Raw genomic sequence first — 20872 nt, forward strand, 5'->3', positions numbered from 1 at the left:
CGTTAAGAATGCAGGGTATTTTGTTTAATGTTAATTTTGGATATTTATTTAAAAAAAAAACATTTATATCGATAGAAGTTATGTATTCTTTTCACGCATTAACATTTAAATAATTTACGAAATTGACACTGGGACAATTTAATAAAACATTTCATAAAATCACTTGTTAAATAAAATAAAATCTAAATCTTACCGAAAAGTAAAGTGATATTTTGTACTATAATTGAAATGAAGATAAATTTATGTTTAGTCGCTAAAATGTAAGACTAAATGCATCAGAAATAACTGGAAATATTACATTAAAGTTAATTAAAATGTATATAACCATTAAATTTAAACTGGGAGAATCAATGAATATAATATTACAGGAGCATAAAATAAAAATGATATATTTCAATAAGAGACTTTAATGTATGTCATTAATTTCAGAAAACTTATATTATTAGCTATTAAATTTAATCTGAGAATTTAAAATTAACTGAAACACACTTAAGAATCTAATTGATTTAAACCTAACAAAAAATCTTATGTTGAGTTTATCTTCTTCTTCTTTAGCCGGCTATGGAAAATATTTTAACTCAGGTATGTAAACCGAAAACCTAACTTGACACATTAAACTTTTTCTAACAAGCATTGTGTTTGTACTTTTTTCTGTTACACTGTATTTTTGGAGATAGCATCAGTATTTTTCACAGCACAATGGTTTTAATTCATGTTTTGTTTTCACATGTGAATCACTAAATACTTCAATGTAAAAACACCACCACTTACAAGTGGATTAATTATTTTCTTTTCACTACAGTCTTCATGCTGCACTAATGTAAGCACTGAAATGTCAGAAATGATAATGAATTGTTTCTGTCTTGCAAGAAGAATGCTTGTATCTCTTACACTAATGACTAACTGAGAGGAGTACTTACCTCGGATACCGGAATAGTAATGACATATAGTATGCCGAACTTAAGCAAGATGTTCCGTCTCATATAGCCTGAGTGTTGAAGAGGAACATTGAACCCTAATTAATTAAGAATGATAAAACTGAAATAAAAGTTCCTTCCAGTTATAAAGAAACTGTTTAAATTAATTTCTAAAAAGTCAGTTTAGGTTCTTAAACACTATTGAGTGACGAATATTGCAGAGAGTACAGTTTGAGCCTGATGTGTTATGTTAATTAATATATTCCGAGAGCTTAAATGATCCAATCACTAGTTAGATTGTCGGGTGTTTATGTAAAATGATTCAGATGATTAGACTAATGAATAGTTTATTGTATTTATTAGTAGAACGAGTATCAAAAAATAGCCATAGAAGAGGTTTCATTTATAAATCTACGTGATAGTATTATTCATGTAGTGATGTAGAGGTGGTCCTAATTTAAAATACTTTTTGAAATAGATCACTGTATCACTGACACGTTAAATGCTTAATCTAGATGTAGTAGAGTCCCTAAAATTCGGCAGTCCATAACCCAGCAGTCCGGATAACTTGGTCACACTCTGGCAGGGTGATAAACCCCGAGCGCAGACTCGTTCAAGTATTTTTCTGGGGTCTGCCTTATCAGGCAAATTACTGTATAGTGAGTATTCATTAATTTTCATTTGCGGGTATAGTAAAACCTCTATGCCTTCATAAAGTATGTACTTTTACTTTGTCTAAGGGTAATTTGGCAGTTTATTCTCTGTTGTATTCTCAAGCAACCAATACATACCAATATATACTGTATTTTCTGAGGAAACACTCGTACTTCTCTTTTAAGTTATTCCCGATTACCCGGCATTTTCACAAACTTGGCCACCCTTCGGCCCACATTAGGCCGAGTTTTCGAGACTCTACTGTATTATTTTATTTATCCTTTACCACTTTAGCGTGGTGGATGCTAAATTGTGTAGAAGTAATGACGTTTTAATAAAAGACCTATTTGATGAGTTTACATTGTTTTGTTTTGTTATGTTTTGTTTTGTTTTGTTTTGTTTTGTTTTGTTTTGTTTTGTTTTGTTTTGTTTTGTTTTGTTTTGTTTTAGTACCGAAGGTAAATGTGTGAGGTGTCTCTGAATATTCTCATTTGGTTATTTATATGAAATTAAGATATCTTACGTTTATAGGTTGTAATTATTTCCTAATACAAGATGGCTAAATATATAAGATAGTATCTCACCCTTACTATATACATGGATGTCATGTTAAGCTGTTCTAACCTTTTAAATTTGTCTATAAATATCTCATAACTTACTCTTCTATTAAATTAAGAAAGAATTGTTTCCTTATGTAAGTCAAGTATCATTCCGGTTCACGCTAAGGTTAAAGGTATGTGCGTTATCAAAATCCATAGTAGGCGGTCGGGTGAATTGCGTTACAGGCCCAAAGTACCTAATTATCGAATGCTATGACAACAATGCGACGTATTTCAAATAAGTAGGAGCAAAAGTTACAAAGGATTGAAAACTTAAAATGTTCAAATATTTCAATACTGTGGTTTATGATATGTGAACCTACATTTTTTTAATGTAAGATATGATCACATCAAATCTGCTGGACTTATTATATTACATTTATATAACTTTATTATATCACATTTCTTATTCGGTGTTACAAATTAAGGACGTTACAATGTCACAAAATCCCAACTTCGTAAACTTCTACTTAGGTAGAGCAGTAATAACGTAATATGTATATCGAAAGTAATGCACATCCGAAGTACCTAATTATCAAATGCTATGACAACAATGCGACGTATTTCAAATAAGTAGGAACAAAAGTTACAAAGGATTGAAAACTTAAAATGTTCAAATATTTCAATACTGTGGTTTATGATATGTGAACCTACATTTTTTTAATGTAAGATATGATCACATCAAACCTGCTGGACTATGTTTTTTTAATGTGTTATTAGTAATTTATTTTTTAAACAATGAAACTGTATATGTATATGGTTCTAAGCAATAGTATCTTTTACACGAGTTGAAGCACATAGTACTTCTTTTATCTCGTTAGCTTCCTCATGCACATAGTATTACAAGAACTCAGAGACAGATGAACGACATTAACACTTATCTAGTAGCGGTATAGGTTACTATGATTTTCTTCAGTGTTACCGTTTTCTCCATTTTGTTTGAGCAGAAAGTTGACAGGAAATCTCATCTTTTCTATGTACCACGAACTTTAGTTGTAATTCGATTATAAGTATGTATTTGAATTTATACATTGACTGATCATATGGCTTATGGAACCAGTAGGTTTAATGCTGCTAAAAGAAACGTACCTGTGCTAATCCAATAGTATTAGGAGTTCATTTCAATCTACACCTCTTCAGATGTTTTACATTAGTCTTCCATCTGCTTCTCCACCTACAGTAATCAAAGGCACTTTCCAAATAACACACTACGCGCTTTGTTCGTACTTCTCATGAAAGTCATGTGTCCCACTATTTTAGGCATCTAACTACTCGCAGTATAGTCAATATTACCTGCAATACATATACAGGGTGAATCATTTATCTTGAAACGCTTTTCTAACTTTTAAACTCATAGATTTAAAAACGATCCAATTTTGTACCAAAGAAATATTGAGAAGGGGGAATTGTTTGATAATACTGGACAATACCACCAGTTTATTAATGTTATCAATTGAAGATAAAGTTATACTTCTCACACGCTACTACATCAGATTATTACATTTGTAAAAATCCATATATCAAACAAAATTTTATTATATCACATTTCTTATTCAATGTTCCAAATTAAGGACGTTGCAATGTCACAAAATCCCAGCTTTGTAAACTTCTACTTAGGTAGGGCAGTAATAATGTAATATGTATATCGAAAGTAATGCACATCCGAAGTACCTAATTATCGAATGCTATGACAACAATGCGACGTATTTCAAATAAGTAGGAACAAAAGTTACAAGGGACTGAAAATTTAAAATGTTCAAATATTTAAAAAACGCTTAAACAAGCGTCATACCCAATTACATAAATGATTTTATTTTAATTGTATACTAATACATATTTCTGATCATTACCGGCACCTGCGTCCTAAGCCCGTCACGTATGAAAAATGACATCTCTCAACGAGCATATTATCCGGGAAAGGGAGGGAGAAGGGAAGAAGCCTAGGACCTATATGTTAGGTACCATCCCAGCATTTGTCTGGTGTGGATGAGGAAAACCCAAGAAAAGCCCCACTCAGGATGGCTAACGTGAAAAATCGGTTACACCTTTTCCACAGAGTCTGTTTTTAATAGACTTAAAGATCACAACGTAGTTTACAGCAATTTGATATCTGAAACCGTGCTGGGATATGATAAACATTAGTAAACTTTATAACACCCCTTAAAATTTTGTAAATCCGAGAATTTGTTGTAATTACAACTACCAAAAATGTTGCTGTAATGTAATAAAACCGGAGCAAAAACCATTATAAAAAATTAACACAAATCCATTACTTTAAGCAATATAGCAATCTCTATCCATATTTTTTTATCTGCATAACTGTTTAAATTTTATATATTGTTATAAACTGCATTATAACCTTTTGAAAACAATATTGTTGATTGGATATAATACTTTTCTAAGCACATTTTCGAAATGAAGTCTATTAAAATGAAATCGTTCAGTGTAACGTCCCACAATTATACCCTTTCGGCTAAAGGAGACGATGATTAGAGCAAGTGAATGATGATGGAAGAATTGGTAGAATGAGAAAGTGGAAGGAAATGGGAATATTCCAAGAAAACCCACGGACACGATGTTGTCCACCACAAACTCACTTGGCCGGAAATCGAACCAAGGACCGCAATCTCCAGAGCTAAGCCTTCTACCAATGAGCCACTGTGTTGAAGTCTTTTGAAAAGAAGTCAAATTTTCAATTCCTTGCAACTTTGTTTCTATTCAATAGAAGTACGTTATATTATGGCTACAGTATTTGAAACCATGGTATTTTGGATGTACTTTGCTCCATACTGTTGTGTTGTTACTGCAGTAGATGCCTCCAAATGGCGATACTGTAGCGTTCATTCTTTGTAACACTGAATAGTAAATGTAGTATTGTATGTTCCGGTTAATTATGTACATTTGAAATGTAATACTGTAATGTAGAGCTATTTGATATATACAGGGTGGAGCGCGGAAATGGGAAGTTTGAAAATGCTATAATGCACAGTAATATTACATATATTCTTACGTAATTCTGAACAGAAGAAAGTACGTTGTGTACGCCATTTATATAAAAACAAAAACAACTCACGTTTTAAAAATCATGTACTCTAAATGACATCCCTCTCTGAGATAACAACTCTGCATTCGCTAATGGACGTTTCCCATAACTTTCTGCAGTACGTCCGTAGTAATGGATCGAATCTCTTCACATATTGCAGCTTTGAGTTTGTCCAGTGTATGAGGACCAGTAGCAAACACACGATCCTTTAAATAGTCCCATAAAAAGAAATCACACGCACTCAATCTGGTGATTTTGCAGGCCAGTTCATATCGCCATTTCTTGACATGGTACGCTTTTCAAACAAGTCTCGTAAAGAGATGATCGATATTCTCGTGGTGTGAGCTGTAGCAGTTGAAAATGAGGTCGAAATTCTTGCCGTGCAGCTTCACAGCTATCATTTTTTTGTAATATGCGTTACTCCTCTGACCATCGCACCATGGTAACTGAACAGGCATCATATATGCTATATTTAACAATGGCTGTGTACTATACAAAATCTCCTACCCTGTATATATAACTTTATATTGATTTCATTTTGAGTATAACGTCCCTTTTCAGCAGCGAGGCTATATGAGACGTGGACCTACTGATTAACGTGGAATCCGAACCACATGAGCTCCTGCCGTGAATCGAACCCGTACGCTAACCGCTTAGCCACGGATGAGCTCAACTTTATATTGAGTTGACAACACCGTTAATCTGGTGGTATTACAAAGTATGGAAAACAATGTCTTCTTATCGATATTTGCATCATATAAAATTTCGGCGTTTTTGTCATGTCCAGTTTAAAAGTTGGACGAAAGTTTCAGATTAAATGTCCACTGTGTATATATATACTTTTATACAAGAGGAACATTAATTGACGTGAGTAAATGAATCCTGTGTAATAAGGTCACAATTACATTCTTCTTTTGTATGTGATATCATAAATGCAACCAATTCTTTCATCTCAGTTCCTATACTTCTATAGTTTTTAATGTATATTTTCGATCCACTCTAACCCAGGGGAAAGGAATTGGATTGGATTTCGATCCACTCACTCTAATCCTACCTTACTGGCTTAATAGCCACTTCAGATATAATGTTCAGCAGAAGCAAATATGACATCATCCTCCCACTTCAAAAAATATATATACGGCGTCCTTCACTTCCTAAAAAATTACAATGTGCAAAGATAGGCAAGGGACGGCGTGACGTCATGCATCCCCCTATCTTTTCAGATCCACTTTTACCCCTGATGCTCAGGAAATACATTATTTTTATTAACCACTGATTTATAATATTTTCCGTTGGTTCCTTGAGTTTCACTTCCACTTATCAGCATCTAACGTTGTCTTTCTTTTTTAACATCCACTATACGTTGATTTGAGATTTTAACTTTACTTTGTCTTCAGCTCAAACTAGTTGGAGCTAATCAATGGTAATTGCCTCAAAATAGTGAGAAGAGTCAACTAGTTTTTCTGTCCCATGTTCCGTACCAGTTGAAAAACGCATTTCAATCAACATAGATGTTAAACGAAGAGACTTAAAATTATACACAGTGTTTTTCTCAAAGATAGTAAAGTAAAAAGTAAGTGTAAAAAAACAGGCATTCGCACATACTTCTATCACTTTTTTAATTATACTCGAAGCTAAAGGAGACAAATGATGATGATTATGAATGAAATAGTAAAATGAAGAAAGTGAAATGAAAAATGATAGAACCCTAAGAAAACTCATGCACATGGTGTTTGTCCACCATAAATAAAAGCCCACTTTATGCTCTAAGCACCAAAAGCGACATTCTTTTATGATATTAGATACATATACATGATTTTACTTTAGTTCTTTAGTCATGTTTATATACAATATATAGTATGTTCAAAGTCTCCAGAATAGGCATTTTTAATATCAAAACGTACCGTATTGGCTCAAGGGATCGATAAACTGTTGGGATCAGAAAAATACAATAGTATCGTATATTTACAATAGCTTATTTTAGACAACTTTAAATTTGTAAATTAGCGATATCTGTGACAAAACGTCGATGTTTGTTATTATTTGGAAAGTTTAATTACAAACATATCAGATTTAATGTAGAATTTAACATCTATACATTAGTATTAAATACGTTTGTAGAGTAGGATTAGAATGACCAAAGAAGAGCTTCTGCTAGGTAGGAGAGCACGAAGATTATTGCGTCATTTATTTTGTTCACTGAAATCTATTTTCTTGCATAAAAACTAGTATATTTTTAGCTCTTATTTTTTGGTTGCTTCTAATGACGTACAATTTTAATAGTAAACCTTCTTCTGAGAATCTGGATGTTAAGTACGAAACCTACTTCCAGATTTACTATGAATGATTTTGTTAAGGACCATTGAATGTTACATATCTAAAAAATATTGCTAGATTTTATGATACTAAATTTTCTAAGAAACTAATGTTACAAGCCACTAAAAAAGATCAAAATTAGTAGAAATCTGTTATAAGTACCACTCCCTCTTTACTAAACTGGATTAATATGGTTTTGAATTGGATTTCCTAATTCATAGAGACAAGCATTGTCGTAGTGAATCTATTTACTAAAATTCCCTAATCTTTCAAAGCGTACAGTTTCAGGAAAAGTTAAATTTACCTGCATATTAAGTATATTTCTTTACTTTAATATAAAGTATATATCTAGCTAATGCCTGAAACATATTCTTGTAAGTTATAGTGATATCGTCCAGTTCTTGACATATGTTCTTGCAAATATAAGCGATAAAGCTTCCGACTTCTCTAAAAATACAATAGCCATGTTCTATAAAATATTTTAAAGTATCATACAGTTAAATTGACGACTTAATAGCTTTTCGTTTCCTTCTGCATACGAGAAGTAAGCATGAGACATTGAGATTAAGATTACTAGCAGGTGTGCCCTTCGACATGTGACTGAATATTATACAACTTGCAACACTTTGTGGACGTTTGGGTTGTATAACTTGAGGGGCTTCTGGTATAGATTTTGATATTCCTCTTCCTTAACGTCTTAAATAGCATATGGTCTTTTTCTTAGTTGTCTCAAGAAAGCGAAGCTAGAAGTAAAGCAAACCAAAGATATGTATTTTTATAAAGAACACACATACAAGCATTCACCTTTATACTTTGTATATAAAATTTGATAGGTTATAGGAAAGAAACAATGAAATTCTGAAAAGGGAAAGTTTCCGGTAGAAAGAGATTGAGCAATGACCCACAATGGTATTCGAATGAAGTGTATGCTTTTTTAAATATTCAATAACGTCATAACATCGAATTACTTTTCATTTAAAAATAATTATTTTAAAGCAACTATGAAAGGAGTTGCAAGACTTCATAATTTCATTCTTTAAAGATTTTTGATCTTTTTTCTTTTTTGGCTTGCACACTTGATTTCATTTCCGAATATACGTAATAAAAAAGCATTCAATGACACCATAATGCGCCTAAAGATCCAAATTGCTGCTAAATCGTGCTTACGAATTAAATGTTTTTCTTAACTTCAACAGATAAATTGTACGCATCTTCACGTAAAATTTTAACTTGAAGTACTAAGCGGTTAGCACATGGTGTTCGATTCCTGTCTTTGGCATGGCGTTCGATTCCCGGCGAGAGCTCATGTTGTTTGGAACCCACATTAATCTGTAGGCTCACGTCTCATATAGCCTTGCTGTTCAAAAAGATGCTAAATTCAAATCAAATCAAATAAGATCAATTAATTCGAATTGAACACACTGTGCAGGATCATCGAGAAAGAATTTGGTGTTTTCTAGGACTGTTGTTAAGAGATAACGGAACTAACTAACTAATTAACTAACTCTATGGCCTATGGAACCCGGAGGTTCAGTGCCGCGTTCACAAAAGCTCTCCACTGACTTCTATCCTTAACTAATTGGATCCAGTTTCTACTTTGTATTCCTATCTCTGCGAGATCCATCTTAATATTATCCTCCCATCTGCGCCTAGGTCTTCCTAATGGTCGTTTTCCTATGGGTCTACCAGTCAAGACTTTGAAAGCGTTTCTACTTTCTTCCATTCTAGCTACATGACCTGCCCACCTAAGCCTCCTAGACTTGACGACCCTAACAATGTTGGGTAAACCGTATAAACTATGTAGTTCCTCGTTATGAAGCTTCCGCCATTCCCCATTCTCGTTCCTCTTGGGCCCGAATATTCTTCTCAGGATCCTGTTCTCAAATACTTTCAGTCTATGTTCTTCCCTCAGAGTAAGCGACCATGTTTCGCAACCATACAGAACAACAGGCATAATTATCGTTTTATATATTTTAAGCTTCAAATTCCTTGACAGAATTCGCGACGACAAGAGATTTTGAACCGAATAGTAACACGAATTCCCTGCTTTTAGTCGACATTTAATTTCTTCGTGAATATGATTTTCGTCTGTTAATATTGATCCTAAATATTTGAAAGTATCCACTTTATCAAAAGTATTATTTAATATTTTAACGCCTCCACAATTTGCCGTATTACGGTCCCGACGCAAGAGATAACGGAACTAGGATTGTTAAATGTTGCACTGGTCTGTCTGGTAATTCAAATAGTTTATTCAAAACGAAAACAAATGCAGTGCTATCAGAAACCACCATACTGTGACAAAGAAATATTATAAAGTGCATGTGCATATCAGTATATTTCTATCTGAGCATCATTCACAGCATACCACAGGTTCAGGCAATAATCAATTTCACATCAGACCCTGTAGAGTATGTCTGGTGTAAGTTTGCCGATTTCTCGTTGATTGTTGTTTTCACATGGTTCACATTATCGACTTTGATATGATACACAGTGTCCTTGCGAAAGCTCCACACAAAAAATCAAGGATGTAGGTTGATGATGTGAGGTAAAGGAATGGGTCCTTAATTTCCGATTCATCGATTTCCAAAACGAACATCCAAAGTATGTAAAACAATACGAGCAACGTGAAGGAGTTACTCGTTATGCTGGAAGACAATGTTACAGGAATGTAAAAGCAGCTGTTGACTCGTGGACCTGTGTTCTACTGTGAATCGTGTACACACATCCAAACGCATTTAATGCTATACACGTTTTTTGTCATAGTATAGCGGGATCTGGCAGCACTGTATTAATTCTTGCGCACAATACACTATTTGAGTTTCCAAATAAAACAGTGTACAGGGCAAGTCAAAATGATAGATCGGATTTCAGAAATGTATTCTTTGAAATCTAATGAACATACGTTCATGTGTTAAGAAAGGTAAATTGATAAAGATTTCTTCAAACATAACAAAAGTGTTCAATGTGAGCACCTTGTGTGACACGACATACATCAAGCCGGTGGTCCATCTCCTGCCAAACCTTTTGTAGCGTGTTGCGATCAATATCAAAATGTCAATTTTCATTTACAGATGCAGCCCGAATCTCTGAAATGTTGAAATATTGATAACACTTACAAATGGCCTTCCTCGTAGGTGGGTTTCTCCGATATTTGTACGGAAATGCCGTTGCACACTAATCACAGACTTGTTTACATGATTATCAAGCACACAGGAAGATATTTTCTCCAATCAACGCCATTTTCCTTAATTGCTCGTTGCTGACTCTTAGAACTAGACAGTGAAAACACTGCATGCACATTAAACTTAACCTTTCGAAGCGTTTGACTCACAATAACATATGTTGATTAGATTTCACAGAATACATTTCTGAAATCGGGGCCATCATTTTGACTTGTCCTGTGTTGTTCAACCTCACATGTGTCATCAGTCCTGCAAGGCAACCCTACGAAATCCCACCATTCTTTCACATTTGATCCGCTTCTTGTTATTGGAAATAATTTCTTGCTTGCGTTCAGGTAGAGTATGAAAATCTCATGGGCAACTTGTATTAATTTGATTTGATTTGATTTTAGTTTAGTTTAGTGTCCCTTTCAGCAGCGGGGCTGTACGAGACGTGCATCTACAGCTTAACATGGGATCCGAATTGCATGAACTCCTGTTAGGAATCGAACCCGGGTCCCCCACGCCAAAGACGCGTACACTAACCGCTTATCCACGAGGGAGTTCACAACTTATATTAAGATAGTAGAGATATCTTGTCCTATAGTGGTAGACAAAGTGGGCTTCTCTTGCTCTGCTCTATATTCTGGTTAAGTCAGTCATTTTTTTTTTTAGGTACAGAGATGACCAAAACATCCAAATAATAAATTATATGTATCAATTTTAGAAGAAACCAATGATTATTTTAGATTTTCTCGTGGAGGGACTTTCAATCTGCTGGGGGTGATAAATAGTATTACGAAAATACTGGAAATTCACATTGAGCACATAGGATATAATGCACCGGAGGTATTTCGTGGCTCTGGGTGTGGATTTTTTCCGTGCCACCTCCTGAAATCATCACTGCCCACTGGAAGGAATAGATATTGGATGACTGTAGTATCCTGATAACAAACATCGTAAAATGAAGTAATATTGCGACAAATTGAAGAAAAATATTAATGTTTGGACTGTGAAATTCTTTAGAAATATACGTTCAAATCTCCTCTTTTAGTTTTCATTTATCTTCAACAAAAGGAAAGAGATTTATTTGCTTTTTCATTGCATTCTTACCAGTAAACTGTTATGAAAATGTGATAGCTCTGCTCTATCATTACTTTCACTTCAAATCAAGTATTGTAAGTTTTAAAGCACTGTTCTCCATATGAAGACGTTTGACGTGATATGCTTTAAAAAACTGAGTGAAAATATTCAATATCCTATTATTGATATAAATATAACTTTTTATTGAAACGTTAATACAATCCTACAATTCCTTTGCAATTTAATGATCCTTTACAATGCACTAGCTGAAATTACAGTTCTCCGCACGAGGAATAGATTTATGGAGCTGAATTCCGATCCCCGCATTGGTTACTTTTCTCGATGAAACCATAATGACAAAAATTCATAAGATATTCTATTTTGGCCTACATTTTGAACTCCCTGTTCCCTTACGACACTCTTGAGGGTCAGGATGTCTTTTAATTAAAGTAATATAATAAAAACTCAGCTTGAAGTACATACTAATTTGTTCCAAAAGTTATATCGACCAGGTCAGCGGTTTTCCCGTGATAGGTCAGCGGTTTCCCATCATACGATCACAAAAATAGATAAAGTTGATCTCAATGTGGGGAAAACCATTATATAAATTGCCTCTACCCCCTTCCGCTTGAAATCGGAACTTTGGAAACTCTGAAATATGTGTCCGCTGCTTAACTAGAATTTATTTAGGCCTACAGAGTTTCGTCGTCCTAACTTGAGGAGCTCGTAAAATACAATGTTGTGGACTGAAATTTTGGTCCTCTGCAACACAAAAATTGATATTTTTGACTAGAATTATAAGTAAACAGCATAGGAAACCACCTCTGAGGTACAAATTTAACATATTTGTCACACAAACAAAACAATAATTGACCATAATGCAAAAAAAAAAATACATAAAATAGAAAAAGAGTGACTTTTTAATCAAATTTTTGTGCGTGTTGCATACTTAAATCAGTATCAAAATTTCAATATCGATGCGCGCCACCCAAACGACCTCTTAAAAAATCTAAAATATCAGACTTCTGTTTGGTCACAAATGGTAACTTTTCCGCACTACTCACCTTAACATATCAAAAAAGTTTTTTTTGATACATCCTACTATACATACAAAATAAAAAAGTGCGAAAGTGAGGATTTTATGCAATGATATGCGTCACTATTACATTAGACATTCTGTCTGTATTTTGGACAAGTTAACTACCAGATACGTAAGTGTGCTGCATGTAGTCATGAAATATACACAGTACGTTTTATAAATAGGTAAAAACCAAATTAGCAATTTATTGTGCTTTAATTTCTCTTTATTTTGTCAGTTGAAGTCATTGTAACCTGGGCCAAACTTTTAATTTAAGTAGCATGAAATAGTTCTGAAATCTATTGAAGTGCAAATTCACTCTTTCAAATATTGGCAGCTACGTAATAAAGTAATGCATGCGTACATCAAAGGCGCTTCTAAGCTACATATAATTACATTAAACGCATTTGATAACTCAAAACATGAACTAATATTTAGTTGTTGAAAGTAGTTCAGCATCATCCGAACAATGTAATATTTAATATTATATAATAAAATTATTGAAGTATTCTCATTTAATCACTTTTTTGTTAATAACACTAATATTACTGTAAGTAAGTTTGTTCAAGACACAACATTGCATAAACAAAAATAGTTAAGGTAGACAATAATAGTTAGTTAGTTAGTTAGCTTTTCTTCCCTGTTGATTTTATTATTTGGTACATACATTTCAACCTTCCGCTGGATATTTTTCTCTTTTACCACTTCCTCTACATCTAAAAGCATAATTACTGCATTTTTCATGATAAATGTGTTCAATCATACCATTTTTTCTTTACAAGAGTCCGCCAGAAAAATGTCATCCTATATCAGGATACTGACATTAACAATTGTTCTGAAATTTAAGATGCTGTAGTATGGTTTTTCGCTCAACAGATGTCGGTACAATCAGAACGGTTAGTTAGATAAGAAAATGGCAGGTGCGCGCTTGAGAGCAGCGCAAGTATGTTTTGAAGTGTTTTATCAGTTGTGATATTTTCCATAAGTAGAAGCTTTGCTTTGTATATAATTACATACACACTAATTGTTTGCGAGGAAAACCATATATTTTCATTATGGCTAAGACATAATGGCCATAAGATTCATCAAGACATAAGGTCGGGTACCGGTTAGGTAGAATGTAAACTTCAACTTGTTACATTTTTCTTTGAATATTACTCTAAGTTGCATCGTTGAGATGCGTTGTTAACAGTGTTTATGTGTGTGTGAAAAATCAGTCCCCCCTAAAAAAAAAAAAAAAAAAAAGTCACACTAACATATAAAAACGTTTTAAAAGTTCTTTTATGTATTAAAAATGGAGGAAATTGTTTCATGAGAAAAATAAAAACATGTAACGCAAAATGAGCTAAAAAAAACATAAAAGTGGATGGAAAAAACGTAAGATTTGGCAACCCTAGGTAACAAACAACTCATATTAGCTTCTACATATAGATTTGACTGGCGCCAAATCATAGGATTCACAAAACTGCAAGCAAAATATTTACAATTATTATGATAGAAAATGGCACAAAATTAGTTGTATGTGTCTGTTATCTTATTACCCGCAGATGTTGATGTAGACAGGGATGTTGCAGATAAAGATGTGGATACAGTTAGAAATATTGTAGATGCGATATTTTAAATCTGCACAGTCCTGTACTTCATACACTTCATTATATCAATTTCATTTAGGTCGATCATAGTTTGTTATTCATTCATATTTCTAAGCGTTATGTGTTTCTTCAGTTTTTCTCACTAAATGTATCACTGAAGTCAAAACTAAACGGCAAAACAGGACATGGTGGCTCATTGGTTGACCCCTTATCTCTGAAGAAAGAGGCCCTTGATTAGACCGCAGTCCACGTAAGTTTGAGGTACACTGAGAGTTTTTTCTGGATTCTTCGATTTCATCGGTTTCAGTTTTTCATTTCACGTGATCTTCCATAATGAATCATTTTGTTTTTGTTTGTTTTATGCCACATGGTTAGGTTCGTTAGAGAAAAGAATGTGTCAATGTAAATGATTATAAAAGAATAGTGGAATCAGAAAACTCCAGACATGATGTGGTCTACTACAAATAATAAGTCTTCGCATCAAACTTGGGATATCCAGCAACAGAGGTGAATGCTTTAGCATTTAGCTACCATGCTTCCTCCACAATTGATCACTTTCATAATATATATCCTTTGACCTCAAGGACATAAGCACTCAAAGTGAAACTAAATATTCCATTTAAAAAAAACACTTTAGACAATATCACACGAATCATATTAGTGCTTGAATCATTTATTTCATATTTACAATGCTTTTCTTGTATACAAAAATAATAAAATAGCATACCGTTTTGGTTTAATATTTTTGAAATTGGAGCATCCTACTAAATAATGTTGTATGGTACATTTTGGATTGTGCTGAGTTGCCAGTGGAGTCGAGTGTCGTATTACGGAACATGACTGACATATACTGATAGACTTGTTTCTCTTCTGCCCAAGTGATGGTATTAGTAGTGTCTAGGCTAAACAAGTCTGTAGTCCAAGAACATGCTACAGGTTTTCTCCGTTTTCCTGAAAAGTCCCATACAGCGTTATTCTGTGGAATGCTTCAATTGTTTGCAGAACATTTCTGATATTTTTTCTATGCTATACAAAATGACAGTAGAGGCAGAAATCGTGGTTTAAGTTAGCATAGTTGTGCAAATAAATGACATTTTAATCTCATTTTGTTTTGGGGCGAGATTTATTAGAATTGTGCAGCACAATTTCAGCGCCTTCTGTCAGAAGTTAACACTGAAAGATTGAAGTTTCCTTTCCAGAACGGCGGAAGTTACATCTTGGCTGTGGACGGCGGCAGAGAGCGGATTCTCTCCGTGTGGCAGTGGCAGTGGGGACATCTATTGGGGAAAGTCGCGGTAAGTTCATATATTTCTGAGTTAGAAACATGTTTAATGTGTAATTATCGTATTCGTACTACTGTTTGTATTTTCCATTTCACACAACTACGAGTTGGATTTTGGTAACTCGAATTCCTAGATAATTCGAATTTTTTACATTCCTTTGAACTCTCCATAACATTTAATGTTAAAATAACCTCTCTTAGTCGAATGTTTAAAAATTAAACCTCTATCAGTCGAATTTTAAGGGTTTCATAATCACATTTAAAAACCTCGGTAACTCAAACTTTCATATCTGCGAACCTCTACAAATCGAAGTTTATGTCTATAATTCAAATTTTTCCTGATGTGACCTCGATAACTCAAAGTTATAGCTCTATGGTTTTACGTAATTGAAGACTTTGAGGCAAAACCCGTCAAGTCCAAAAAGTGAAAGTGTAAAAGAGATAGCTTCACAAAGGTTTCTCATCATTAGATTTTCTTCAAACTTGGCACATATATAGTAGACCGAAAATAAATCAACATGTATTTTTTTGTTTGTTTGTTTCGGAAAATAGGTTAAGGAGGGCAAAGGGTCCCTTTTCAGAAAAGGGTTCCCTTGATTAAAAGGGCCACATTAAGTAAACGAAATTTTGCCGATGCAAAGATGACTTCAAAGTAGGAAATATGTGTTTTGTCGCTTTTTCGAGAAAGGGTTGCAAGGGGCAATGGCCCCCTTCGAATTGACAAAGGACCCACACAATCCTTAGGAAACTTGATTTCGGTGGAATTGCTTGAAACCGTGATATGTTGCAGATATTGTGTTCTTGAGAAAAAGCCTAATGGTCACAATCACAAATCACTCACAGTTTGGCCACTACAGAACCACCTATTTGAAAACAGCCGAAGATAACGATATTCAAGATTTCGGTAAAAATGACTGAAATCGTTATATATTCTAGATATTTTAATCCTAAGAAAAGTCTTAATGGGCATAATCACCAATCACTGATCGTTTGGCCACTACGAAGCCACTTTTATGAAAGCAGCCGAACTAGTGATATTCTGGATTTCGAAGAAAATGACTGAAACCGTGATATGTGGTAGATATTGTGATCCTGATAAAAACTCTCAAGAGCCACAACCACCCATCATTGACCGTTTGGCCACTATAGAGCTACTTTTAAAAAACAAAACGAGCGGAAGGTAACGGTATTCTGGATTTCGGTGTAGTTCCTTGAAACCGTGATATGTTGTAAATATTGTCACCCTGAGAAAATGTCTCAATGAAAACAACAACTAATCGTTTGGTCGCTACAGGGCTATTCTCTTGAAAACAGCCGAGTATAACGATGTTCTGGATTTCGGTGGGAATGAGTAAAATTGTGATATGTTGTAGATCTTCTCATCGTGAAAAAAAGTCTTAATAGACACAACCATCAATTATTGACCTTTTGGCCACAAGTCCAGATTTTTGAAAACAGCCGAATAGAACGATATTTTTGATTTCGGTGTAAATGAATGAAACTGTAATATCTTGTAGATGTCGTGATCCTGAGAAAAGTTGTCTAGGGCTTTTCAGGGTTTTCCTTTGTCCCGCAAGATGAACATCGGAATGTTGTCTATGAATAAACGATGTTGGCCGCTACTCTCCCCATCCCTTTTCCAGGTTAGGATAGGAGTTTTCAGGGTTTCATACAATTCCACCAAAATTTTAAAAAACCTTACCTTCTGCTGTCTTAAAAAATGTGGTGCCGTAGTTGCCAGGTGGTCAGTGATTGGTGGTTGTGCCCATTGAGACATTTTCTCAAGGTCATAATATCTACAACATATTACGATTTCAAGCAATTACATTTAAATCCAGAATACGAAATGCTGCCAGAAAACGTGGTCCTGAAGCGGTGAAACGTTCAGTGATGCGTGGTCCATTGAGACTTTTTCTCAGGATCACAATAACAACATATCATAATTTCAAGCAATTCCACCGAAATCCAGAATACAGTTACCTTCATTGTTTTCAAAACCGTGGCCCTGTAGTGGCCAAACGATAAGCGATTGGTCATTGTGCCTATTGAGATTTTTTAAGATCACAATATCTACCACACATCACGGTTTCAAGCAATTCCACCGAAATCCAATTTACGTAAGGATTGTGTGGGTCCTTTGTCATTTCGAAGGGGGCATTGTCCCCTACAACCCTTTCCTCGCAAAAACGACAAAACACGTATTTCCTACTTTGAAATCATCTTTGCATCGGCAAAGTTTCTTTTCTTTAATGTGGCTCTTTTAATCAAGAGGACCGTTTTTTTGAAAAGGGGTCCTTTTCCCTTCTTAACCTATTTTCCGAAAGAAACAAAAAAAATACGTGCCGATTTATTTTCGGTCTACTATATATGTGCCAAGTTTGAAGAATATCACATAAAGAGAAACCCTTGTGAAACTATCTCCTTTACACTTTCACTTTTTGGACTTGACGGGGTTTTGACTCAAAGTCTTTAATTGTCATTGTTGTTAGTCCTGTCATTATGTTTTACTCATGATTAGCCATGAAACCCCCTCCAAAACAATACATACACAGTATTTTATTTTTACCAGTCATCTTATTTAATTTAAGGAACTTTCACAACTTCGAGTTCTAAGAGGTTGAACGAATAAAAATTCGGGTTATAGAGGTTATATAATCACTTTTAATGAGGAACGCGGAACCTCGGTATCTCGAATTTTTGTTGTGGTAAGCTTGATACTCGAACTTTGTTTACTTGAAAAACTCGATAACTCGAATTTTTGTCTATTCTCTTCAGCTTCGAGTTATTGAGGTCCCTCTGTATTACAAAAAGTCATGGATGTAATAACAGCAAAAGTAAGAGAAGAGGTGTAATGAAGCATGTGTAATGAACCAGGACACCCTATGAAAATTTGCAGTAAAAGCTAGGACACCCTAAAAATGGTGTTCTGACGCACCATTACAGTATAATCATAGTTATGCACCTATTTTTTTTTGCTTAAATATCAAAATTAATTATAGATCAACAGTCATCAAGTGACAGAGAGTAGATTATTGCCATTACTTAAGCATCAATGACTATTAAAACGCGGTATTTTTTTTAATAATCTTGCGATTGATATTAACTTACGTTCTGTAGAAAAACAGGAACATTTGAAGATTAGGTCAGTTTTGGGAGACGGTAAATGATCCAGAAGCCCTATCTATGTCGGTTAGAAAGATGATAAAGCAATGTGTACCGAGGGCAATTTAAAGCACTGGATCCATTGATCTGTATTGACATCCTTTGTCATTAGCGAGGTTATGACAGATGAAACCTACAGTTTGGAGTAGAATCTGAACCACTGCAATTTCCCTACTGGAAATCGAATCCGGGATGTCTGCGCGTTAGCCAGTAGATCAATGAATTTGAAACACTGGATTAGAACTGTAGAGGAAATATTAAAAGTAAGCGGAAGTAAGACAAAGTATAGGCACTGTATTATCCGCGTATATGTGGAAAGTATACCAGCCGATGAAGGGGTCACTCTTCACACGAGATGTCCTCTTTTCGTTTGCACTGAGTCATTGTTTCCCGTGTAGACGTTGATGTAGATGCATCATGAAAAAATAATGTTGTAAGCGGAGCAATAACAAACAAACAAGAAGGTACAGATTGTGACAGATGGCTACACGTTGATATTTGTTGTGGTTACTGAGCAAATGAGAAGTTGATTCAAGTTTCTGAACCTTCCCTATGGCGTGCAGGTGGTTACCGATGATTGTGTGATCATATGCTATCTTCATGCCAATATCTGTGTCACTTTGTGTGTATACGTGAAAATTAAGGCGTTCAAATGATCCTCGTCAAATTCGGACTCCTGTCCAGATTGTGAAGCGTCATTCATACTGGTTTCTTCCTTCATGAAAACCAGCATACCACTTTTAGACAGACTGTCCTCTCGCTACTTACGTTTCTCGGCTTGACACTTCATTAAATCACCTATAACCTGCAACAAAGAAATGCATGAATTGATGTCAATGGTTGCATCAGATGTGGATTAAGAAAGGACAAGGTCATTCAGTACACGCATAATAGCAACAGCAACAACTATTTGAGAGGAGATATTACAGCTTATTTCTTGACCTACAAAACTTCTTATATACCAGCCCCAATGCCAATCAATCGTTTTCCACGGATTTAACTCTCGAAACAACCGATATTTTCCTGTCTATTCTGTTTAGTAACAGTGTTCCAATTTGTGTTGTCATTTTAGACTAAAATAATAACAATAATGTATACATTAAAATATCTCATTTTGGTGTTCGCCTAGATGACTAAAAGATATTAGAAAATTTCCTCAAGATGACTGGCCACATGTTCGAATCCTGGGTCGCCCAATTAAGATGCAGAAACGTATTTCTACGTTACTATTACTTTAAAACTCTTTAACATGAAAAAAATTAAGTTTTAACTCTGGGGGAAAAATTATGTTGACTTTATTTACACGCTCTCCTTCATAGCTGAGTTGCTACGTAGGCTTGCTTTCTTTAAGTTTCCTCCCACATTCGCTTCCCGATAAGGGACCTCCCTCGAATACAAATCTCTATAGTAATTCGGATTCGACCTTAAGCAGTAGATCTATCTCATATAACCTTGATGCTGAAAAGAAAACGTTCAAATCCAACCAACGAACCATAAACAATAAATTTCGAGAACTATGTTGGTTCATTGTCGTGAAGTAGCTGGGAAGTTACGTGAAAACCGGTAAAAGAGTTAAAATTATCAGTAATTGGAGTCACGCAATAACCGCACAAGTAGGGTTGCCCACGAAACGAGATAGAATTTTTGTAAGGAAGATACGAGACGAGACAGCCCAATTCCAATAGAAACAGTCACACTTTGCGGCACGAGACACCACTTTCACGACACCTGTTTGAGATTAGACAGCCTCGACTCTAGTATCGTAGGCATCCTTGTGTTCACCAACCAATTAAGAGTCTCCTGACTGACTTTAGGACTTCGAGGGCTATCGGCAAGGGATGATAGAGGGTACCGAAATAAAAATTTACTACCATAGAATGTGAATCCGGAAGTGCCAAGTTTAACTGCTGGTGAAGACAGATGGGAAAGGTGAAGTCAAGGACAGATCACATGCAATGTAACAAATCTTTTATTTCATCTTG

General features: G+C 34.7%; 1 protein-coding gene across 3 annotated transcripts in view; it reads left to right on the forward strand.

Annotated features, from left to right (window-relative positions):
- Window positions 1-20872, forward strand: part of DCX-EMAP (Doublecortin-domain-containing echinoderm-microtubule-associated protein) — a 386324-nt gene that overhangs the window by 289745 nt on the left and 75707 nt on the right. Inside the window, exons 8-9 of one of the 3 annotated variants that reach the window (XM_081740217.1) lie at window positions 556-582; window positions 15646-15741. In XM_081740217.1, coding sequence (XP_081596343.1) covers window positions 556-582; window positions 15646-15741 — 123 coding nt within the window. Of the gene's footprint in view, window positions 1-555; window positions 583-15633; window positions 15742-20872 lie in introns of all 3 variants that reach the window. The other 2 variants (XM_081740218.1, XM_081740219.1) reach the window with 2 other exon arrangements.

This window comes from Thermobia domestica, chromosome 15 (assembly GCF_964235325.1).
Source record: "Thermobia domestica chromosome 15, izTheDome1.hap1.1, whole genome shotgun sequence".
NCBI classification, from domain to species: Eukaryota; Metazoa; Arthropoda; class Insecta; order Zygentoma; family Lepismatidae; genus Thermobia; species Thermobia domestica.